This window comes from Chelonia mydas, chromosome 3 (genome assembly GCF_015237465.2).
Source record: "Chelonia mydas isolate rCheMyd1 chromosome 3, rCheMyd1.pri.v2, whole genome shotgun sequence".
In the NCBI taxonomy this organism is placed as follows: Eukaryota; Metazoa; Chordata; order Testudines; family Cheloniidae; genus Chelonia; species Chelonia mydas.
The window spans coordinates 101306354-101331595 of NC_057851.1; the positions used below are offsets into that span (position 1 = coordinate 101306354).

Below are 25242 nucleotides of genomic sequence, written 5' to 3' on the forward strand. Positions count from 1 at the left end.
ACGCTCCCCCAAAACCCCTTCCTGCTTGCCCTTTCCCCCTTGGCCCCAGCCCAGGCAGGCTGCTCCTCTTCAGTGCTGGTGGGGCTGGGGCTAGGGCGGCCAGGACTTGAGGGGCTGGGGCTGCCCAGCGCTGGGGGGCCCCTGGGTGCTGGGGCTGTGTCGCCCAGTGCGGGGGGTGGGGGGAAGGGGCTAGAGTGGCGCACACCCTGCGCTTAGGGGGTTAAGGTTGGTTAACGGTAAGCCTAATGCTTACCAGTTAACCGTTTAACATTTTACATCCCTACAGAGGATCAGTAATTATATCCAGATGAAAAGGTGAAACTTCCTGACCAGGGGAACCAACTAAGCTGCACAAAGCTGGAAAGAATGATTAATATGCGAGAGCTGCATCTAAAACACCAATATACATATCACTGCAAAGAAAAAACAAAGCCAGCAATAAACTAGTCTGCTAAAGACGTATGCCCACAACCATCACAAGCAGGCTACCTCACTGCAGTGAAATGTATAAAGCGAAGGCAAACTCTCAGCAAAAACAGAACCAGTGACCACAAACAAGAGCTGAAAATTGGGAGCAATCTTACAAAAGAGCGATTGTGCAATCTATGTAACAAAGGACAGATTGAGAGACAGAGGCACTTTTCATGCCAATGCTCAAAATACGAGGAAGAGCAAGAAAGGGATTTTCTCAAATTACCCGGAGTCAGAAGAGACTTCTCACTAAAAAGCTATGAGGAAAAACTGTGCCTGACTCCTGGAGAAAGATGGTAGACATGGCATCAGACTGCGAATCAACCTGCCACCAGATCATGAATGGATGCCACTGACAAACAGACCCCGGGGATCAAACTCCGAACACGGCGTTAAGACCTATTCTAGGTGGGTTGTAAACAAGTTTGACATAACCCAAGGGGTCAACTAGTCTTTTAAATAGCATATTCTGGCAACACTTGTATACTTGTCAGGCCAATAAAGTCTCATTGAATTGCACCAGATAGAGAGAATCAGCTCGTGTTGCAGACACAGGTGATACCAAAACCTACGGAAGTAGAGCATCTGAATTTTATTTGCCTACCTGAACCTTTCGAAAGTTCATCACTACATGAAAGTATGTACATTTTCCCAGAATATTTATGCAGCAGATCTGAGTCACGTATTTGTTTACTACACTAAAATATCTTAAATATACTAAGTGTCAAGGTGGGGGTTTCATTTCATGTTTTGCTTCCCTCCGATGTGGTTTCTGTGAAGTGAGGAGTACTCAAGACAGAGCCATCGCCTCATCTGCTGCAGGCGATCTCCGTGAGCAAAACCCCCAGAACTTGCAAGAGAAAGGCTTTTCTTTAAAGAAAGTCACACTCCCGCTCCCCTTGATGTCAATGAGAATTATACCATTGACTTGTAAGATGGAAAGAGTAACTTTAACTTACACACTAAGGTAATGCAACTGGATTGGGATTCAGGAGATCTGGTTTCTATTCCTGTTCTTGGCTCTGTCTATATTTGCCATCTAAATTAATACAACAGTGCCATTGGAAAGCCTATGGTAATCTAATTTACAATTATATTCCAAGATTTCTATTGAAGTTAATTAGCATATATAACTCATTCACTAGCTGCTTATTTCAGTTCCTGTCTTCACACACACACACACACACACACACACACACTTTGAGCTCATTTACACCAGTGAGAATCGGGAGTAAATCCACAGATGGGGTTGCCTGCATAACCGAGATCAGAAGTTGGTCATATACTCAACTTGGCAAGATTCAATACATACATAAAAATGTTCTATTTCATAGGAAATGTTTGCAATGACCTTTATCACTCCCCATCATAATGAAGCCACTTTCTGTATTTCTCTTATGAAGAAATTTGTAGCCACTACTACAGTGCAGTAGAGACTGTGCCTCCGTGTTTGTACTGCACTCAGCACAACAGTCCCTGATCCTGACGGTGAGCTCTGGATAATGCTAATATAAATATTAAATCATAATAATACCTTACATTTCAGGACTCTATGGCCAGGGTGGCCAACCTGAGCCCGAGGAGCCAGAATTTACAATGTATATTGCCAAACAGCCAAAGTAATATGTCAGCAGCCCCCCGCATCAGCTCCCCCACCCCGCTCCCAGCGCCTCCCTCCCACTGGCAGCCTCACCAATCAGTGCCTCCCGCTCCCTCCCTGCACTTCCTGATCAGCTGTTTCATGGCATGCAGGAGGCTCTGGTGGGGAAGCAGGAGGAGCAAGGGCACGGCAGGCTCAGGGGAGGGGGCGGGAAGGGGTCGAGTGAGGGCAGGGACTGTGGCAGAGCCAGGGGTTGAGCAGTGCGTGCCTTTAGCTCCAGCCCCGGAGTCAGTGTATATACAAGGAGCCGCATATTAACTTCTGAACAGGCTGGCCACCCCTGATCTAAGGCATAACTGAATTAGAAGGGAAGAACAAATACAGAATAATAAATTTAACCACATCAAATAACAGTCAAACAATGACCTTAGAGTAAGCTACTGCAGAATTATTTAAAATATAGATACTAAGCCAGAAACCTCCCTTTCTCAGGTGTGCAGTCCTTAAACAAACCCATTGAAGTCAAGGAGACTACTCCCATGAGCAAGGGTTTGCAGAGTAGGCATATAAATTTGAAGTTGCCTTTCTTTACATAAGATTTTGTTTGGTCTAGAAAGCTGGTTAGCTTTAATTACAGGTCACCACCATTTCTGCACTGTGCTAGAATCATATCTTTTTATAGTGCAGTTATGGTTAGAACAGCGATCAGGTAAAATGTTGCTTGTTCAATAGATCAGATCCTCGTGCATAGTTAGAGTCACGTCTTTATTTTAGTGAAAAATAGCAAGCGTTTAGTGCCTTTTGTTCCTATTAGTGCTGCAAAGCCAAGACAGTTACGAGAGACTATGGGATTTTATCTGGGCATGCGCCTCATCAAGAGGATTGATAAAGTTCCTATTACAGATTTATTATTGCTGATGTGTGAGCCAGGAGAAAATCAGTTTGACATTCAGATTTTAAGCTGAGGTTGAAGAACTGGCATTTAGAAGACATTTGTTTCCATGTGAGCAAAGAAAATTTGACCTGGACACCACTGAAAGCTACCCCAAAAATTGAATTACCTGTGACAACCAATGGTAGCAAGAACCAAAGCCTTCTTGAAAGCTGGCCTAGAGTCAGAAAGTTGCCTTCTGAAAGAGCTAAGAACCATTACAGATTTCTCTGCCTTCAAAACAAAATAATTTATTGTTTGTATTAGAGAATCATAGAATCGTAGGACTGGAGGGGACCTTGAGAGATCATCTAGACCAGTCCCCTGCACTCATACCAGGACTAAGTATTATCTAGACCAGCCTTGACAGATGTTTGTCTAACCTGCTCTTAAAAATCTCCAATAACTGAGATTCCAAAACCTCTCTGGGCAATTTATTCCAGTGCTTAACCACCCTGACAGTTAGGAAGTTTTCCCTAATGTCCAATGTAAACTGCCCTTGCTGCAATTTAAGCTTCTTGTCCTATCCTCAGAGGTTAAGAAGAACAATTTTTCTCTATCCTCCTTGTGACATTTTATGTATTTGAAAACTGTAATCATGTACCCTCTCAGTCTTCTCCAGACTAAACAAACCCAACTTTTTCAATCTTCCCTCAGGTCATGTTTTCTAGATCTTTAAATAATCGTTGTTCTTCTCTGGACTTTCTCCAGTTTGTCCACATCTTACCTGAAATGTGGCACCCAGCACTAGACACAATACTTCAGTTGAAGCCTAATCAGCACGGAGTAGAGCAGATTACTTATTGTGTCTTGCTTACAACACACCTGCTAACTAATACATCCCAGAATGATGATGATTTTTTTTTGGCAAGTGTTTCACTGTTGACTCATATTTAGCTTGTGGTCCACTATGACCCTCAGATCCCTCTCTACAGTACTCCTTCCTAGGCAGTCATTTCCCATTTTGTATGTGGGCAAATGATTGTTCCTTCCTAAACGGAGTACTTTGCATTTGTCCTTATTGAATTTCATCCTATTTACTTCAAACTATTTCTCCAGTTTGTCCAGATCATCCTGAGTTTTAATCCTTTCCTCCAAAGCACTTGCAACTCCTCCCAGCTTGGTATCATCCGCAAACTTTGAGTGTACTCTCTATGCCATTATCTAAATCAGTGATGAAGATATTGAACAGAACTGGACCTACAACTGATCCTTGTAGGACCCTTCTCCATATGCTCTTCCAGCTTGACTGTGAGCCACTGATAACTCTGGGAATGATTTTTCAAACAGTTATGCACCTGCCTTATAGTAGCTCCATATAAGTTACAGTCCCCTAGTTTGTTTATGAGAAGGTCATGCGAGACAGTATCAAAATCCTTGGTAAATTCAAGGTATACCACATCTATTGCTCCTCCTCTATCCACAAGGCTTGTTACCCTATGAAAGAAAGCTATTAGGTTGGTATGACACAATTTGTTCTTGACAAATCCATGCTGTTACTTATCACCTCATTATCTTCTAGGTGTTTACAAATTGATTGCTTAATTATTTGCTCCATTATCTTTCTGGGTACTGAAGTTAAGCTGACCAGTCTAATTCCCCGGGTTGTCCTTATTTCCCTTTTTATAGATTGGCACTATATTTGCTCTTTTCCAGGCCAATGGAATCTCTTCCGTCTTCCATAACTTTTCAAAGATTAATTGCTAATGCGTCAGCTAAGTCTTTAGTCAGCTCCTCAAATATTCTAGGAGGATGTATTTCATCAGGCCCTGGTGATTTGAAGACATCTAACTTGTCTAAGTAATTTTTAACTTTGTTCTCTCCCTATTTTAGCCTCTGATCCCACCTCATTTTCACTGGCGTTCACTCTGTTAGACATCCAATCACTACTAACCTTTTTGGTGAAAACCAAAACTCATTTAGCACTTCTGCCATTTCCACATTTTCTGTTTTGTCCCCCTCCTCCCATTGAGTAGAGAGAATAGCCAATGAACGACTTGACAGTGGGTGCAACAGAAACTGCTACCCAGGCAGATCTGAACTTGTGATCCTTGGTTTACTAGGCCAATTCACTAACCCCGGAGCTATGGCACCTAAAACTATGTTTAGGCATTTAAAAAAGTGACCTGATTTCCAATGGAGTGGAGTTGGTCTCCTCTATGTACTAATGTGGCAGTGCCAGACCAGGCACCAGCTCATGCCAAGGTTCCCATGTCTCAACTGGACAGTGACAGCTACACAGTTGGAATCTGGCTGGCTCACTTGTAGGTTAATATAGAAAAATAGGCATTAGAATGATAAGGATGTGTTCAGTATTTAGACTCTATTGCATGCTTTAATCTTACTCATAATATTTGTGTTCCATATTGTTATGTAATACTTAAGCAATTGTATTGTGAGCCTCTGTAATTGTATGCATCGCCATACAGGAGAGGGACATTAATTAGCGTGAAGAGCTGCTTTTCTACATAAATTGTTATGCCCCTCCCAAAAGAGGAGGCCAATCAATAACAGGCAGGTGATGGCTGGATCTTACAACTGGAAACTCTCCACATCTGGATAGAGGAATCATCAAAAAAAGAACTCAGACTCTTATTGTTCTGCTCACCTCCCCGTGAAGATGAGTCATGCTAGTGGACTCCTTCCATCAGCTGAGTTTGCAGCTCAGAGCACATGGAAGGAGGGGGATATAAAACCCCATACAAAAGTAACTAGGGATCTATATGCCGCTTGGACTCTGGGTGGAAGGCAAGGTGTTTCTAGGCATAAGCAAGAGATCCCCAGCTGCTTAGCCTGTCTTAGCCCTAAAGGTCAAACAGCACTTGCTGATTATAGAGGCCTATATATAGTAGCTTTTGAAACCTAGGACTGTAACTCATTTGTGTGTCTAGGTTCACTTGTTTTAACCTTTAAATAACTCTCTAATTTCCTTTTCCTATTTAATACATCTTCATATAGCTTATTATAGGATTGGCTACAAGCATGGTCTTTGGTATGAGACCTAAAGTGCAATTGACCTGGGCTAAGTGACTAGTCGTTTGGAATCAGGAGTAAACTGAATATTTCTGTGATTCTTGGTGTATGGAGCAATCCTATCACAGAGATACGCTCATGTGGATGGTGAGACAGACCGGAATATCCAAGGGGACTGTCTGTGACTCCTTGTTAAAACTGCTAAAGAGCCTGTGGAGCTTGCAGGTGGTTGGTGAAATCTCAGCTTACAACTCACAACCAATTAGGGGTTTATGCCCTGTTTTTTTAATCATTCTCATGCTTTTGTGTCACTATTGGGAGCATTACAAGTGGCACTCTCAAAAGAATCCAGTACAGGATGGGAGGAAGAGAATGATATGTAGGTTGCAGTAGTCGTAGCCCAGCTATATCTTCTCTCATGTGCTGCTACAGTTCTGTGGCTGGTAAATGAGAAGGCAGGGACCAAAGCAGAGTTATAAGGCCAAAGACTGAGGCCAGGTCTACACTACAGACCTATACTGGTATAACTATCTCCCTGAGCAATTCAGTTATTCTGACTTAACCCCCCTCGTAGACAGCGCTTTGTTAAATGGAGAGCTTCTCCCCATCGACACAGCTACCGCTTCTTAGGCGGGTGGATTAACTACACAGATGGGAGAAGCTCTCTCATCAGCACAGTAGCATCTTCCCCAAAGCGCTGCAGGGCCACCGTTACTGTAGCACTGTACGTGAAGACAAGACTGAGCAGTGGGAGGAGGCACTGAAGCAATAGCAGGAAAAGAGTTGGTGTAAAGGGAGAGAGGAGATGTTGGAAATCAGAGAGAGAGAGGGGGGAAAGGTGTGATGGGGCAGAAGGCCTAGAAGGGGGAAGACAAGCACAGGATTTGTGATGAGAAAGTGGAAGAAGGCAGAGAAGGGCTCAAAGTTCTTTGCTTCAGCAGGGCTCCAAGATATGGAGACACATGCTGGGGAAAGGCAGCATTAGTTGAGGGGCCGCTGAGAGACTCCAGGGCAGTGTGGGGTCATCCACAGGCCAGAGGAGAGAAGAAGCCAATGCATCCAGCCCTCTGGAAGGTTGCTGGGACTGGCTCCTGGGGAGGCGGTGGTGGAGGCAGACATCTTGGAACCGAGGCATGACTATTCTTTTCGGCTAACTTTGCTGACAGGGTGAAACAAGCTGATTGTTTGTCACTGCACTTGTCATGTTTGCTCCAACTCACCGGCAGGGTTGGTTCAACCAAACCCTAGGCTGCCTGCAAAGTCATTTGCTTGAGGCACACTCGGTAATTAAGGGGAAAGTTGTTATGGTCAGTCTCTATTGCTTTATTTTGAATTCAAGTGATGGAAAGTCAGTACTGGCTTCAGACTAGTTGTTGTAAAATGTAAAGGGTGTTTGTGTGATATTAAATACAATGCTCTTTTCAGATTTGAGCAGTTTCACATTCAATGTTGGCAAAAATGACTATTTTTGCAATGGAAAGAGCTAAAACTGAATTTTTGTATGTTTTAAAAGCAAAACTATTTTTGCCTAAAGATAAATAAAAATGGCCCATTTCTAAAAAAATAAGTCTTATACACCAGCAGTTTTTCAGAAAAAGGTTTATTTTGAATTTATAACAAAATGTGAAAAAAAACAACCCCATGTAAGTAACCATTTATGAATATTTTTCATACCTCTCTCAACTACACTTAGCATTGCCCCTTTATCACCACTAACAACATCCAAAAACATGAGCTTCCAGTGCCCTAATACAGGACACCACCTTCTGCTACCAAAAACACAGATTCAGCCAGGAAACAGAAAGGTTTTGTGTGAGGATGTCTGAACTTGGAATAATATTTTTCAAAATTCTCAAGGCTGGAACGAAGGTGTGCTTCAGGAATTAGCCTGTGTTTTGCACTTTTAGTGAGCAAAGAGTTCGAGTCTTCATGAAAGTTATAATCTGATTTTTGAACATGGATCTGCTGGACCACCTCCTAAATTATACATATGGGGCACTAGAATGAGCCTCTCTTTGCACATGTCCTCAGCAAAGAATGGTTATGATGCTCACACTGCAGAGCACTATTATCCATTTAGCAACAATGGTCCAGTTAAAATTGATAACTTTGTATTTATTGCCTGAAGGGTGTTTCTGACCTTATTATTTGACCTATTAACAAAGCTTTCTCTGGACTAGAGTTTTTGCTCCTGTGAAATTAGAGTTAATTTATCGAGTTAAACTCCTATGCCTGAATCTCCACCTGTTCCTCGACCTAGGATCAAGCTTCTGGATGGTGCGTGAGACCTTGCTCCCCACCCCCCACAATTCTCCAGGCTCATTGCTCCTTCAAGGTGTCAGTTCAATACTCCTCTCTAGCTTAGAATCCTAAAGAGACAAAAATGGCCCATAAGCCTAACTAAGGCTTCTCTATCTCCTGACCTATTGCAGGCAGCAAAACTATCAGGTCAGTCTGATATGCCAGCTTGAAAGACAGCAAAACAATCTCCTTGAACATCTATCTCCAGCCTCTAGCTAGACTTGCAAACGGCAGGATACTATTCTGGGAGACAGCAACTCCCTCCCTCTGATCCAGCCCAGCAGAGCAGAGCACTCTCAATTCAGCGTCTGCAGGGAACATATACGAGCTAAACATCTATCAATTCTCCTAAGGCCAGCAGCCAAATAGCAGGTAGTGCAAAAGGAACCACTGCTCTGTCATTTTCAACCCAGAGAATTAGTCCCAACACCTTCCTATCTCCCCGTCTGTCCCAGAAGAGCACTACAGTTTTTTCCTACACGGTGAGCTCAACAACTTTGTTATGTTGTGATCTCTCACATGAAATTAGAGGCGAGCTGGAAGTATCCCAGTAGATTTGAAAGCATCATCCTTCAGTTCATAACATCGGGGTGCTTTTCACTGTTCGATATGCACACAACTCCTTTCTCCTCCTTGTGCCTGACATTCAAGGTTCCAGACACATGGAGCATGTGACACAATCACATCTGGCAAACCTGGTCCCCTCACCCCCAAATCCAAGTCCCCTGATGCCTCAGGTTTGTCAACGTGTCTGAACTAGCCTTGCTCACTGGTGCGGTAAAAGGTAATTGTGTGAGAAGAACCTGGGTTGCCACATAAGCCTCAAGGAAAGGAGTACTGAAGTCTCAGGTTAAGCAATTGCTCTCTGATAACACGCAGGAAAAAATTGTTGAGGTGTTCAAACATTCATTTAATTCTGCTGCAGGGAGGAGTCCAGGGTGATCTGAGACACTAAATGCTTCTGTCCCTGCTGCTTTATATAGCAATATAACCAGCCATCTATTTATAGCTGAAGCATTGTTTTTAGCAATGTATATTAAAAGTGGTTTACGATTATTTTTATAATCTGCTGCTGTTTTTAATTAGCCCACAGTTTTAAGTGACTGTTGCTGAACATGGAATCATAAACGGGGAGGTATTTAGCCTAACCATCTGCTTCTGTTACATATAGATACTAGAGTAACAGCAGCAAAAAAAATACCTTTAATAAAATAAATCTATACAGTAGGAGCAGAGAGAATGTTTCACACTGACCAGGGGTGGTCTGAGGGCAGGGTACACATATTTCAGTTACTTTCCAGACAAAACCTTAACTACTGTACTTGCTATGATCAGTAAAAGGCTACGATTCTTGGATGGTGAAACCTGAAATACTGCCAAGTCTTGTCTATACAGCTATCCAAGGTTGAATTAAATTTGGAGAGTTGAACAGCTTCATCCCCACTTTGGTCTGCCACCTTTTTATCCAGGGACGGCAGGTTTGTATAATTTTTGGCGGTGCCCAGAATAGGTCCACGTCTCCTCCCCCCCCCGCCCACACCTGCCTTGTAAGCCAATATATTTTTTTTAAATAATGTAAAAATGTGTGGGCTCTGGGGTGGGGCTGGTGATGAAGGTTTCAGGGCATAGGAGGGGCTCAGGCAGAGGGTTGGGGTGCAGGGGTGAGGACTGCAGGTGGGGCTGGGGATGAGGGGTTCATGGTACAGGAGGGGGCTCAGGGCTGGGGCAGAGGGTTGGGGTGTGGGGGGGTGAGGGCTCTGGCTGGGGGTGTGGGCTCTGGGGTGGGGCCAGGGATGAGGAGTTTGGGGTGCAGGCAGGCTTCCCCCAGGCTGGGACCAGAGAGGACTCCCCCCCAGCAGCAGCAAGGTCCGGGGGAGGGGCCCCCTCTCCCCTCCCGGAAGCACGCTCACCTCACACCACTGTCACTGCGTGTGCTCCCAGGGCCCCTCTCAGGTCCAGGAAGCCCCCTCGCCCCCCGTGGTGGGTGCCGGGGTGGAGAGGGGCTGCCATCACATGTGTGCCTCCTCTCCTGCTGCTGCCCCTCACTGCAGCCTCACTGGGGATGGGGCTGCCCCTTGCCCAGAGTGGGGCAGGACTGGTGACTGTGGGTGGGGGGACCCCTGTGCTGGTGGAGGGTCCTGCCAGAAAAGGGGAGGGTCCATCTGTCCAAGGTGGAAGGGCAGGGGCAGGGTCAGCCTGCCCTGGCACTAGTGGATGGGGGGCACTAGGACCCTGCGGCGGCAGTTGATGCCAGGAGCCGGCAGAGTGGAGCACAGCGCAGAGCTGCAGGGGGCAGTTGCCCAATGCCCAGGGTGCAGGCAGGGACGCTCGGGGCAGGTGTGCGGGGGTGGCAGGCAGGGCCAGGGGAGAGACCTGGCCCCGAACATTGCTGGAGCCGGGCCCCCATGCCCTGAATATTGCTGGAGCATGGGCACCACGGGCCCATATAACTCACCGCCCCTGTTTAGGTCCAAACCTCCATGAGCAACCACACGTGCCTCCGCCTTCCTAGAGCATAGCCGCTTTTAAACATTTCTGATCTACATCCTGTACATCATCAGTTCAAACATTATACACTGCAAAAACAGGATACTGCTGTACTTTCAGATGAGACAGCGAACGATAAGTTAAGAACAGTTAAGTCTTATGCAAACCACAGGCAAGAACACTTACTACCTTCACAGTGTCTGACAGTTCTTGGAATCCCCTGAGAATCTAATAGAAAAATGATCTCCTTTTATGTAAATGCTCAGATCCCCAATCCTTGATGTCTATATTTTCACGTTGTACTCAAGCTGAAATATAGAGATCGTTATAAGTGAATTCAAGGTTCTATACACCCAGCAAAGTAACACTCTACCAGTCTGATCTCTCTTATGCCATTCCTATGCTCAGCCTGGGAACAGAGGAGGAAAACGGAGGGGGCAAATAGGGCTTTATGTCATCTCTGTGCTTCTTATAGTCCAAGTTCATCCAACGGCTTGCCTGTGGCCCCTGGTCAGAGTAGCCTCAGGAGCTGTGGGTAGCAGAGAAGAACAGGAGTCCAGTGTGCTCTGGTCATGCCCCCTACGCTAAGGGCTGGGAGAATCGTTGGGGTAGAGCCATTCTATCAGTTGGGAAGTGCTTTGTGCAGGCCAGCCAGATTGGGTAAAGCCCCTTTACATTGCTGGAGCAGCTAGTTCAACACAGAATCTGACCTATATATCTTCTAAACAAAAATCTTCAAACAAAGGCTTATTTAAATCTAGAAATATATACACTGAAGTGTAAAATCCAGATACAAATCTGAGCTTCTTCAGTTTGGTCTGGATCTGGAGCTTTGTTTTGGATTCCCATCTTTACTTAAAACAGGTGTTTTTCTCTCTCTTAATCATTGGTCACATATTATTAGGAGGAGTTCCCCAAAAGTAACAAAATCTCCAACAGCAATGACATAGTTTGTAAGTTTTCAATAGTCTCTTGTAGAGGAAGAATAAAAATGAAGTTCCACACAAGTCACAATCATAAAAACAAACATAACTGAAACCACTACAGAAAAAACAAACAAACAAAAAAACAACTCAAATACCACATGATGATGCTTGTCTTGGAATTAAGAAAAGCCATCACATTAGAGAGCAATACTCCAGGGAGAGTAAAGTTAGCAACTGAAACTGAATGTTGACACGTGAAGCTGCAATACAAATCCAGCTTTCTTATTTATTCCACACCTCACTGCTATTTTATGTTTCTATGCCTTCTATGCTCAGCTACTTCTATTTCAAATGAACAGAGTAATTTGTGTGTTTAGTTCTGGAAATCAGAGTCAAAAGCATGGTGTGAAAAAAATCACACCATGAACTGAAACAGTTTCATATGAGAAATATATAGATTAGAAGGTAACAGAGAACAGCTTGATTGTATTCAGAAAGTATTTCTTTCTTACATAGTTTCCCTTATGCCTACACCTCTTTACTTCTTGAACCCAGCTCTTTTCTTCTTTCTGAATGAAATTTGTCTTCCTCCACAACCCACTGCACTAAGCTTGAGAATATCATGTAATTATAGACCAAATAGTCATGCCAGACCCCCCACCCTCGGGTTCCCCTGAGTATTGGCTGATCTATGGCTGGTTCGGAGTCCCTTTCCCTAATATACAGGGGGTATGGATGTTCCCATAGCAGCCATAATTCAACCCTGCTGCATGAATGCACTATGTACACTTAAGAGTAATACAAAATATTACATGTCCAGAAAGGGGTCAAATTTCTGATGCTGTGAAAGCTTTAATCTAGAATTTACTGAGTTTTCCCCACTGAAAATCTCACTTATTAAGTCATCAACATAATTTTTCCACCTTGAATGATATACCTAAAATCAAACAAATCATTCTTTCACAATTTACGGTAACCCATGTCTTCTCTCAACCCATTAAGACCCACTGATCCATGCCCCCAGGTGACTTACACCTATTTTGAGGTTAACTCCATTTTTATCAATGGATTGCAAAGACTTGTGCATATACACTGTATGTCTACACAATGGCCTGTTTTTTAGATGAATGTTGCATGCATTAAATTGGAGATTCTCTATTTGACACTGTATTAGGTTAGCTAATAAATATTCTGCTCCTTTATCCTCTTGCTCTTCTCTATTTCTCAGACAACAATTACAAAGTGCTATTTTGTGTATTTCAATGCTCCAGTGACTGTAAAAGGAAAACATATCCTCAAGTTTACTTAATGAGATGGCTAGGGTTGCTTCTTGGTGCTAACAGATTTTGGTTACTTTCCAAATCATGAAAAAAGTGTCTTGATAGCAACAAAGCAGCAGATTAACCACAAAGAAAATAAAATCAGATTTGGCAGCCCATACACCTTTGGGAGCCTTAATTACAATCAAAAATATCAGAAGGAATTTTGAGAAGGCACCTTTGAAGGTCTCATCTGGTATTCCCAAACCACAATTACAGTGCTATTTAAGCACTAATAAATAAATACATCAAAGAATTTGCACTTTGAAGATACAACCCTTCTAATTTTTGTTTCCTATAATGAAAAAAAATATGGGTTGGGGGTTTTTCTGGAGGGGGGTGGGGTGGGGAAGATGTTGGTAGGAGGATTTACGGAGCTGTTCATGAAAAGAGCTGAGTGCTCTCACATGGTCAAGAAGAACTTATTAAATTCTCCTGACTTTTTTTGCCGATTCAACAATGAAATCAGTGAGTGGGAGAAAAGGTCCTAAATCCTCCTCTTTCCAGAGGACAGATTTTTAAGAGGAGATTAAAGATGGATTTACAAATATCTCTTCCCACCCTCCACCAAAAAGCCTTCATTAACATAGCATTAAAATGTATTACATATGCGATTTCTCCCTTTAACACACACCCAGATAATTGTGAGATCACGCCCAAAACATCAGATAATGGGACTTCAGAACTGGGATGTCTAAAATTTCAGACATGTCTAAAATATCACAGCACAATCCAACTACTATATGAACCATGCACTAAAAAACCCAGACCAAACCAAACCAACAAAAAACACAAAACACCCCCCGCTACCTCAAAACACTAGGTGATCAGTGAATTTGAAAGTTAAAAATCCAGATTAAGGTTGAATGCTGCTGCTCCTCTGTTGTACAGAAGGTTGCTAAACAACAGAAAATCCAAAGCAGAGGGATTATGGGACAGCTCTTGGACCACGCCAGAACTGAGTTTGTGCAGCTCAGTTGCAAAGTTTTCTTTCAACCACATTTATGCCTCTAACAACAATCCCAGCCTGTTCTAGTTCCAGACTAGGCCCTCAGGACAACTCAAGTAGTTTTAGGACTATAGTATGCCCATCTGTCCAGGTCTGACAGCAGGGGCTCTCTACAGCAAGAAAGGTGCTGTGGGCACAACCCCTCTGCTGAGAGTTAAGAGGAGGACGGAATAGCTCAGCTGGCTCTACACCACATGGGGATTCCTTTACAGAAGTGTAATGTTGAGAGAGGCCAATTAAAATAGCTTTCCAGTTGTCTTGCGCTGCCAGAGTGTAGGGAAGGACTGAGGCTATGGCTCTACCCCTGAAGCTAAATGCACAGCTTCTCTGTTATTCCTTCGTGTGGTTGACTGCACATGGGACATTTGAAGGCATGCTTAAAGCAAATGAAGATGAGATTTTGGGGCAACATGCTCTCAGCCAATGGCTGTTCTCATCTCGTGTTCTGCTGGAGGAGAACACTGAGGAGCCATTTTCCGCAACCAACAAAACTCTTCACTTTTTTAAAAAAAACCTTCCTCAAACAATAAAAAGCAAAAACAATTTTCTATTAATCAAAAAAGCAATTCTATGCCAATTTTATAAAAGAATTGTTCCAGGACATTTGTGCTAGCTTTTGACCAGGAGCAATATTCACTACCCTCCTGAATACCCGGGGATTTCTGACTGATTTATATTGACAGCATCACTGCCCTAATTTCATGAATAATTGGAAGTTAGTCCTGCTGCCATAACGCCATCAAAACAATGCATGGTAATTAAGGCCACAATTAAGAAGAGCCAAATCAAACCAGGGCTCTCTCTGCTTGTCTCTAGAAGACAAGTAGATCCCATGGATGCATTTAAATGGGTGAGGACCCTGCATTCCATTTACTGAAATGGAAGGGTTAATGGATTAAAGTTGATGAAGTACAGACAATTAATTGCCCAAAAGGAAATGAGCTGTGTCAAATAGAGTGCACACTGTGAACTCTTATTAAAAAAGAATTTCAAAACCATAGATGCAGGGGACTGGACTAGATGACCTCTGGAGGTCCCTTCCAGTTCTATGATTCTATAACAAAATAGAACAGAGGTAACAGACACCATCACTAAACATATTCAAAAGCATCCAGGATAAACACACTTATGGGCAATTCTGTTTCTCTTGGAAACAGGAGTTTGGCTATGGATTGAAATGGGAGCAGAATCAAGCCCTTATGGGTTTAGGCCCAGATCCTCAAAGGTGCTTAACTTCCAAGGAAATCAATGCGAATTAGGTATCTAAATACATTGGAGCATCTGGGCCTTAGTGTTGTGGAGACTGGCAGTAGTGAAATGGAGCAAGATGAACTAGGTTTCCAAAGGGTCACTTCTAGTCCTAACATCTAGAATTCTTTGAGCTATTTTAGCTTAGAGGTGCAAAAAGATTCCTGTCATATGCTAAGTAGCATGGGCCCAATTTCCCTCTCACAGCATTTAGCTCACTGACTTCAAGGGAATTACTCTTGATGTACACCAGTGCGAGATGAGGATCAGGCTCTCATAGATCCTCAGCACTGTGCAGTCGAAGGGCCCAATCCTGCTATCCTTACACAGGCAAGGCTCCCACTGACCTCAGTCTGAGTAAGGACTGAGCATGCACTACAGGCCTTGGCACTAAGGGTACGTCTGCACAGCAGCTGAGAGGTGTGATTCCCATCATGGGCAGACAGACTCACACTAGTTCTGATTGAGCTAGGATGCTAAACATAGCAGTGTGGATATTGCTACATTAGTGGCGGCTTGGACTAGCTGCCTGAGTCCAAGCCGGCCTGACCCCTGCTGAGTCCGGGCTCTGGTGGCCAGCCCAAGCGGCCACCAGTGCAGCAACTTCTACACTGCTATTTTTAGCATGCTAGCTCAACTCTGTCAATCCATGCTAGGAATCACACCTCCAAGGCATGCCCTAGGTAACATCACCTGCAAATAGAAACAATTCTGCGTGTAGGTATTTTCTATCTAAGTGGTTTTTATTGCTTCCTTCACTGTGGTTCCTTTTGACTTGGGCAAAAGAAGGGTGATTCTCAGCAGGGAGATATGGGAACGGTTCAGGGTGAGAGGTTGGGTTGCTGTGTTGAGGGAGGATCCAGGAGAATACTGGCATAGGTTAGCCAGGGTTTTACGGTTTGTTTGTTTGTTTTCTATAACACCACAATGTAGATGAGAGCTGAGTCAGGAACCAATAATGGTTTGGGGAAGAAGGGGTTGGGGATAGTTTAAAACAAAACAGGGAACTAATGTGTGTAACTATCACTGACCTGACCAGTTTGTCTATATGTTGTCTCTGTTCCCTTTATCTCTCTCTTGTGCATTCAGCGTGAATACTCTTTGGGACTGTCTTCTTCTATGATTGGCAAGTACCTGGAATATTTTGGGCACCAACCCATCTAAATAATATTTCAAAGGGGCTCCATGAACTTACCTTTGGCTCAAAATTTACATTTGGTAAACATACACTTTTAATCAAACCTGAAACCAATAAATTAAAAAAAAAATCCAGTGAAAACAGTTCTTTTAAAATACTACTATCCCCTGTAGCATTTGAAATCCTGCAGGCTAGAGAACCTGAAAGTGAAACTAACTATAAACAAAAGAGAAAGTTATTTTATTGTCTCATATGAAAGGTATGCTAAAGGTAAACAAAGAGCCCAGAGAAGTGCTTAGGGTACTGTAGTTTAAAAATCTTTACATTTAGTCTACAGTGTTATTAGTAACACTAGTAAGGAAGTTTGTTTACATATGATATTTAAACTGTAAGTTGCTTTATTTGTTGGTTTAGTGGCACTTCCAATTTTTTGTAAAACTAAAAAAAAAACAAAAAACAAGTTATGCTTTATGCCAATGATTATTTTTAGATAATAGAGGCTTAGGTGAGTGATCTATCTGCCCTTTTGTTACCTAGTCATCTTTCCCCCCCTTCATTATTGTCAGACAAGGGTTTGAAATAAAAGCCTGGATACGAACTTCAAATAGGAAGTTCATAGGTATAATGGACAGCATCAAAATCATCATTCCAAACACTCTCAAACTCCCAGGGCTGAATCCCCAAGCCTACCCAAAGTTCAGGATGTTTGGATTCATTGATGTCCATTACAGAAAGCAAGCTGCAACTTGCAAAACATAGGTCCAGATGCTGCTGCTGAATCCAAATGGACAGACCTCTGCTGCTGCACAGTTCCAGCTGCAGGATTGGGACCACAGGGGCTACTCCTGTGAACACCTAGCCAGTGAGTAAGTTCACTTTTGTGAGCTGTCCCATTTGGCTCAAGTGCTTCCCATGAGCAAAGCTACTCAGACCCCTAAACATTTACAGGATCAAGCCCTTGGATCTGGGGATTTCATCTAATAATTAATAGGATAATATGGGCAGTCTCACGGAGCCACTAATTAGATGGGATCTGGAGAGCCACTCCACTAAAACGTGCTTAGCTGCAATTGGATCCCACGGGACAAAACCCTCCAAGAGCTGAAACCTAAAAGGAGCGAGTTCAGGTCCGCAGCCCTGGAGAGAGGGGGAGACGCGCACACCCGGGCCCCAGCCTGCACGTGCCCAGTGAACTGGGCAGAGAGCGGAGGGGGAAAGAGCGGCTCCAGCCTACCTTGCGCCCCGGGAGAAGGCAGGAGCAGCTGCAGCATGAGGAGCCAGGGTGCTCCCGCCCGCCTCCAGGACCTGGGGGCGCACATGGGGCGGGCGGGAAGGTCTGGCCGCCTCAGCAGCGAGCGCAGGCTGCAGCTCCCCCGGCAGCACTTGGGTCCCTCCCGCTCCTGGCGCGCCGCCGCCGCCGCCGAGGCTGCTGCTGCTCGGTGCAGGTGGAGAGCCGTAAACACTCGGCGGCGGGGGCGGAGCCGCCGTGCGCCAGCCTCCTGCTCGCTCCCCCGCGCAGCCCCGGCCCCCCGCAGAGCTGGAGCAGGGCAGGCAGGCAGGCAAGCAAGGGGCCTGGCTGCCCCGCCGGGCCGCGGGAGAGACTAGGGGGGGCAGGCGTCCCGCGGCTGGGAGCGGGGGTAAGCGCGTGCGGCCCGTAAAGACGCTGCCAAACTTGGTGGAATTTGGATCTGAAGGAGGCTGGTCAGGTGGGGCTGCTCGATGAAGCGCAATTCAGGACCCCATGGGGCTGTTGAGGAAATTGCATCAGAGGCCTGGGGCGGGGAGAGGGTTTAATAGAGGGTCTCACAATAATCGGTGGTGCTGTTTAAGAAGACCAAACAGGGCAAACTGTTTAATGACACACACAACAGCTACTTTGAAAGAGTCTTAGTAAGGTCGTAAAATCAAGCACTAACCGTGTGCAGCCTCAGTTCAATCCCTTATGCCTATCCATTATCATAGCCTATGTGTATACATGAGACATTTATCCATTACAGTAGCCTATATTTATACACTCATCGTTTATTTATTTTATTTTTTTTTGCCACAGGCAACCTTAATTCTGGCCTTTCCTAACTTCTGAGTGTTTGACTTTCCAACCTTACAGGGCGCTGGAACAATGTTTATAGTGGGGGTGGCTCAGAGACATTGAACCAAACTGTAAACGCTGTAGATAATGGAATCCACTTCAAGACAGGGGGGTGTGGTAGCACTCCTAGTTCCACCACCTATGCAATCTTAATAATGTTCTTTTAACATAGTTTTTTGTGTGTGTAATTTCCTAGGTTTTTTTTTAAAGCAATCTGAAAAAAAATCCATCATATGGCACCATATTGACCCCCCACATGGGTCATCAGAAGGGTTACATACATTAGATCCACTGCACAGACGACTGCCACTTGAGCTAATGGAGTAACTGAAAGCAGTGTGTTGTCATCCTCTATGTGTACCAGCATTAGAGGGGGATGGGACACTTTGCCAGTTGGTTTTCTAGATATTTGCTGACAGTGAGGGGTGGTGAGAGCCGGGAATGTTGGTTCTGTTGCAAGTTCTGGAGGGGAGTGTGCTCTAGTGGGCACAGACTCTTTTGCCCATTCCCTCCAACCTGTCCTTGTCTCAGTCCTCTCTCTTCCCCATCCCTTGCTATTTATTCTAGGCATGTTTTCCTCACTTAGCCAGTCCCAGTCTCCACTCCTTAGGTTTTTCATCACAGTCCCAGTCTCCTTTCTTGGCCATGCTAGACTCCCCATCCCAGTCTCCCCTACTTCCAGTCCCAGTCGCCTGGCGCAGCCATACCCAGTTCCCCACTGCCAGTGTGCCATCCAACCTATAGAGCCCTGCAAATCAGTGGGTATCCGCTTTATATCCGCAGATATCCGGAGCCAGGTCGGGGAGCGCCGTTGGCAGCTGTGGGGAGCCTGGGTCTCTCCACCTGCCTGTGGTGTGTGGCCGGGGGGGAGGGTGGGGGGGGACAGCAGAAAGCCGCCCCCGGCCGAGTCCCTGCCTGCAGGCTCCCCACCCGGCTGAGGGCAGGTGGAGGGCCCGCAACTCTCCGCGGGCTCCCCACAGCTGCCTGCGTGATTCTCCCCGACCAGGCTCCAGCAGCAGGAGTCTCAGCCCGGCCATGGTAAGTAGAGCCCTGCAAATCCACGGATATCTGCTGCTATCCGCATCCGCGGATGTGGATATCCACAAACAATTTTTGCGGCTCGGATGCGGATTCACATTTTTCTATCCACGCAGGGCTCTACCAATCTACCTCTTTCCCCAAATTGAACCTCCAATTTGCTCTCCCACCCACATTCCCCATGGGCTCTCAGTCCCAATCTCTCTACCTAAACTCTCTGTTGAATCTGATTTTTTCACTGCTGGTGTCTTCTTCTAGTCTCCTTGCCCAGCCAGTCCCAGACTCCCACTCCAGCTCCCAGTCACAGTTCCTTCTCCTTCACCCCCAGGCTTTTACATGTCTCAATCGGTATTTCTCCCCCTTGCAAATCTGGTTCTTGTCTTCTTTGCATTTAAATCAGACAGATTCTTCCTCCATACTTTCTGGGCCCAGGATATATGTGTGTGTGTGGGGCGGGAGGGGGGTGTCACTGAAAGCATGGGAGACATGCTTCCTGCTCACAATTCAGGTTCCTGGACCTGGAGTGGGCATGGCTCACAGCAGCCCACAGCTGCAGTTGCAGGGAAAATCCTGCTGAGCCCCAGGCTGGAGCATGGCCAGAGTGGTTGGAGTCTTCAGGGAATTTAGTTGTTAAAATCTAAGAAGCCTGTACTGAGCACATGCAAACTGCAGTTTTTCAAGACTTAGAACGTGGCCAGATTTGAGCAGATGTTCATATGGATGGCAAAAGGATATTTCCTTGCCACAATTTAAATCCAATCTCCAAATCATGAGGGCACTAGAGCAGTGGTTCTCAAACTTTTGTACTGGTGACCCCTTTCACATAGCAAGACTCTGAGTGCGACCCCCCCCATATAAATTAAAAACACCTTTTTATATATTTAACATTATTATAAATGTTGCTGGAGGCAAAGCGGGGTTTGGGGTGGAGGCTGACAGCTTGCGATCCCCCATGTAATAACCTCATGACCCCTGGTGTGGTCTCGACCCCCAGTTTGAGAACTCCTGCACTAGAACTAGTCAAAGAAAAGATAGCCCTTTTTAAAAAAAATTCTAGCAAAAGCAACATATTTTCCCCTGGCTTTCTTCTTGGAAATGCCTGAGTCATTTTGGCTAAAATCCAAAAAAGTTCAGCCTCCGGCAGACACCCAACAAAGAAAATTTTAGCCCAAACAGTTAATATTTGGCTAGGTTATAAAGAACTGAAAACAGAATCTTTTAATGGGAAGTGTCAGCCAACTTTAATAGTAGGCTATGCTGCTTATAATAAGGTTAATCTGGAACTTGCCTTAGGCACAAGTGACACAAGCATGCACATTGGGGTCTCACACCTTTTAAGGGCCAAACTCTGTAATCTTGCCTCGAGCAGAAAGTTTGGACTGTGAGGAAACTCCCTGCCATTTGAGAATCCCCCATCCAGGAGTCTGCCTCATGGTGCTCCTACAAATCACACAGCTAGTCATGTGTCTGAATGCAAAATGAACAGTCTCCTCTCTTGCTCTGGGTGTTCTTACTATGTGTCCCTTCTCAAAGGCTGACAATTTCATTGTTGTCAAATTACTTATCTGACTGCACAGCCCCAAATGAGAGGACAAATTGTGATGAAAACACCAATAAAAAGCAATTTCATTTGTGATTTTTCTTTCATTTATTCTCTCCTTTCTATACAGTGTGGTGCATATGCACACAATCAAATGGTGATCTGTCAAACTTTGTGCACTCTGACTACCAGTTTAGCATAAGAACATAGGAGCTGCCCTACCAGAATAGAAAAATGGTCTCTGCTTCTGACAACGGTCAATGCCAGATGCTTTAGGGCAGGGGTGGGGAACCTTTATTCTTTCAGGGGCCACTGATGCACAGAAAAAATCAGTCGCGGACCACACACAGCCCCAGGGCTTTCCCTAGGCTCCAGGGTGGGGCCAGAAATGAGGGATTCAGGGTGCAGGAGGGGATGCTGACCTGGGGCAGGAGATTGGGGTGCAGGCAAGGGTGTGGGGTCTGGGAGGGAGTTAGGGTGTGGGAGGGGGTTCTGACCTGGGGCAGGGGGTTTGGGGTGTGGTCTCCTGCTGGGCGGTGCTTACCTCAGGCAGCTCCTGGTCAGCGGCGCAGTGGAGCTAAGGCAGGCTCCCTGCCTGCCCTGGCTCTGCGCTGCTCCAAGAAGCAGCCACCATGTCTGGCTCCTAGGTGGAGGGGCCAGGGGGCTCTGCACTGTGCACGCTGCCCGCGCCCGCAGACACTGCCTCTGCAGCTCCCATTGGCCGCGGTTCCTGGACAATGGGAGCTGCGGAGCTGGCGCAGTGGACAGGGTAAGCACGTGGAGCTTCCCTGACTGCCCCTGCTCCTAGGGGCTGCAGGGACATGCCGGTCACTTCCAGGAGCTGTGTGGCGCCAGCTGGACTTTTAATGGCCTGGTAACCCCAGCTTCCCCCTGCAGAGGGGGGAGTTGGCGCTCTTGCCACAGGCTGGATGAAATGAAGCAGCGGGCCAGATCTGGCCCGCGGGCTGTAGGTTGTTCACCCCTACCTTAGAGAAAGGGGGAAAACACAATCCGCCCTATTAGAATTGCCCCTTGAGACATTATACATTTTGCAATTACTCCCAGGAGGCAAAAGAAATTAAGGTAGCTTTTTAGAACATTAAAGCAGATTTCTCTATTGCATTTGACTTTCCTTTCATTTTTCTTCAGTTATGTTGGCTGCTGTTTTATATGGAGGATAGGTCCATCAGTGGCTATTAGCCAAGAGGGTCGGATCAATGATGGGGTCTAAATTAGCTGTTTTAGCACTCAAGAGAGAGATCTTTGAGTCATTGTGGATAGTTCTCTGAAAACATTAACTCAATGTGCAATGGCAGTGAAAAAAGCTAACAGAATGTTGGGAACCATTAAGAAAGGGATAGATAATAAGAAAGAAAATATCATATTGCCTCTATATAAATCCATTTTATGCCCACATCTTAAATACTGTGTGCAGATGTGGTTGCGCCATCTCCAAAACCCTGAAAAGGTTCAGAAAAGGGCCACAAAAATGATTAGGGGTATGGAACCGCTTCCATATGAGGAGAGATTAACAAGTTGAGGACCTTTCATCTGGGAAAAGAGACGACTAAGGGGGGATGCATCTGATGAAATGGGTTTTAGTCCACGAAAGCTTATGCCCAAATACATTTGTTAGTCTCTAAAGTGCCACAAGGACTCCTCGTTGTTTTTATCAGAAGACAGGATATTGGACTTGATGGACCATTGGTCTGACTCAGTATGGTGATTTTTATGTTATGTTTCAGCTATGTTTTTTTTCCCAAGTAATCCCTTCGTCCTTCCTCATCCTTATCATGAAATCAAGTGCCAGTGCCACTCAGAATGGCTGTTATGCAAATTTTGAAATCCAGGAACTTGATAGTAGCAACATTAAAAAAAAGCACTAAGGGAATCTCTGTTAGTTAATTTGAACTACAGTGCAAGTCAAATGGAGTCCAGACTAGAGAGGATTTAGCCAGCAAGAGGAGTTGATATCAGTGCTAATCATATATATGTAAAAGAACTGCCTAGACAGCAATGTTTTATTTTTTCCAATCTTCCTCCTCCCGTTCATTCACTGGGAAGCTCCAGCCACTAACCAACAACCCCTCACTACAAGGGGTCCGTTTTCTTCCTACTTAAGAAAAACAACTATTTTATACCTGTACTTCCAGCCCTAGCACTTTGTCTGGGAAAGGAATGCCAAGGATAAAGACCATGAGTGCTTGCATTGATCCTAGGATGTGTGGACAGCTTTGGCTGCTTCCATGCACCATGGAAAAATTGCAGTGCTGCCACTTTTAATTGTATTAGGATCGAAGAAGCATAATGCCTCGCATCCCAGAAACAGACAGTAGCGCTCCGAACAAGAGTCAGGTGAGTGACGAGCAGGAACCCCAATGGCTAGGGCCCTACCAAATTCAAGGTCCATTTTGGTCAATTTTATGGTCATAGGGTTTTAAAATTGGTAAATTTCATGATTTTAGCTATTTTAAACTGAAATTTTGTGGTGGTGTAATTGTAGGGGTCCTGACCCAAAAAGGCATGGCGGGGGGGCAGGAGTCGCAAGGTTATTGTAGCGGGAGGTTGCGGTACTTCTACCCTTACTTTTGCACTGTGGGTGGCAGGGCACTGGCTTCAGAGCTGGACGCCCAGCCAACAGCTGCTGCTCTCTGGCCGCCCAGCTCTGAAGATAGTGCAGAAGTAAGGGTGGCAATACCACAACCACCTTTAAATAGCCTTGTAACCCTCTGCAACTCCCTTTTGGGTGAGGACCCCCAGTTTGACAAACACTGGTCTCCCTGGTGAAATCTATGTCGCATACGGTAAAAGCACACAAAAGACCAGATTTCACAGTCTGTGATGCCTTTTTCATGGCCGCGAATTTGGTAGGACCCTACCAATGGTTTAGCGGAGGAGAGGGGAGAGTAGTGAGTCATTCAAGCAATTGCCTTGCAGAGGTGGAGAGAAGCCCAGAAAACCAAAATCGAGTGAGATGAAGCCCTCAACACATAGAACTGTTGTCTTTGGAAAAAGATGAGGCATTTATATATAAACAGAAACATCTACAGTTATGCTAGTTGGCGTATTAATTAAGAGGGATGCCTAGCCCCTCTAGACCCCAGTATATCTGGATGTGGCATAGTCTGATGTCTGAATAGCTGCCTCTGAATTGTCCAGCATTGGCTATTTGTCCGTTAAGCACGTCTTTATTTCTCAAATCACTCTGTGCTGACCGTCACATTATTCCTGCTGAGTTAGATGCTTCTTTTCTTCCTCACCAGATTGTGATAAAAAACTGTTTTATTTGGATCGCAAGTAAATGCAGTCAAGTTGAAAGGTTGTGCAGTTATGCTATGTTAAATTTAAATTGCTTAGTAATTCAGTTTTATTTTGTGTATCATGATGAATGCTATGTTGTATTCATAATCTGTTTTTCCCCCCTTTGGAGTGGCTGTTATATATGTCTCAATGCAAGAAGTGAGTCCAGGTTGCTGTTTAGGTTATTTATCTATCTATATAGGAATTAGATCACCTTCATCAATGCTGTAATTAAAAGTAATCCCACATAATTAAAAGTAACAATAACAATTATTTGTTTAAAAAAAGCTCACTCACTCTCCTTTCACCACTTGGAGGGAAAAATTGAATAGGTAGCTGATTTCTTTTCCTCTTTTTAAAAAAAGTGGTAGTTAAAAGGGGCGAGGTTGACTGTGTGTGTGCATGCCGGCAGAGCTGTTGAGGGAAAACTAAGCTGAAGAAATGGGTTTTGCATTTGGTTCTGATTGTCTAGAGGTATGTGATCAGTCTCATGTCTTGTGGGTCTGAGTTCCATAGTCTGGGTCCAGTACCCATTAAAGTTCAGTCTCCAGCTCTCACATGCCTCCCCATTGGACAGCAGTTTTTGTTCTAGTGAAATGTAGCTGTCGAAGGAGGTCATAGTCATAGCGGGCGAGCTGGTCCATTGAGTAACTTGAGCTGATCTCCTGGAGGGCTTTGAATGTTTAAAAGATTAGGCTCTGTATTAAAGAGGGAGGCAATGTAGAGAGACGAACACTTGGGTGGTGTGTTCAGAGGCACTCCTTTTACTAAGTAGATGGGCTGCTGTGTTTTATTCTAGTTGGAAGTATGCAGCTTCATTCTTAGGTATAATGAATTGCAGTAACTAAGCCTGGAGGAGGCAGGTCACAAAA

At 45.0% G+C, this 25242-nt stretch overlaps 1 protein-coding gene across 4 annotated transcripts in view; it reads right to left on the reverse strand.

Annotated features, from left to right (window-relative positions):
• Positions 1-18054, reverse strand: part of IL20RA (interleukin 20 receptor subunit alpha) — a 41164-nt gene extending 23110 nt beyond the window's left edge. Inside the window, exon 1 of one of the 4 annotated variants that reach the window (XM_037894860.2) lies at positions 17638-18054. In XM_037894860.2, the coding sequence (XP_037750788.1) occupies positions 17638-17722 (85 nt within the window). In that variant the 5' untranslated portion in view covers positions 17723-18054. The remainder of the gene's footprint in view (positions 1-17637) is intronic. The other 3 variants (XM_037894861.2, XM_043543008.1, XM_037894859.2) reach the window with 3 other exon arrangements.
• Positions 18055-25242: the final 7188 nt, after the last annotated feature.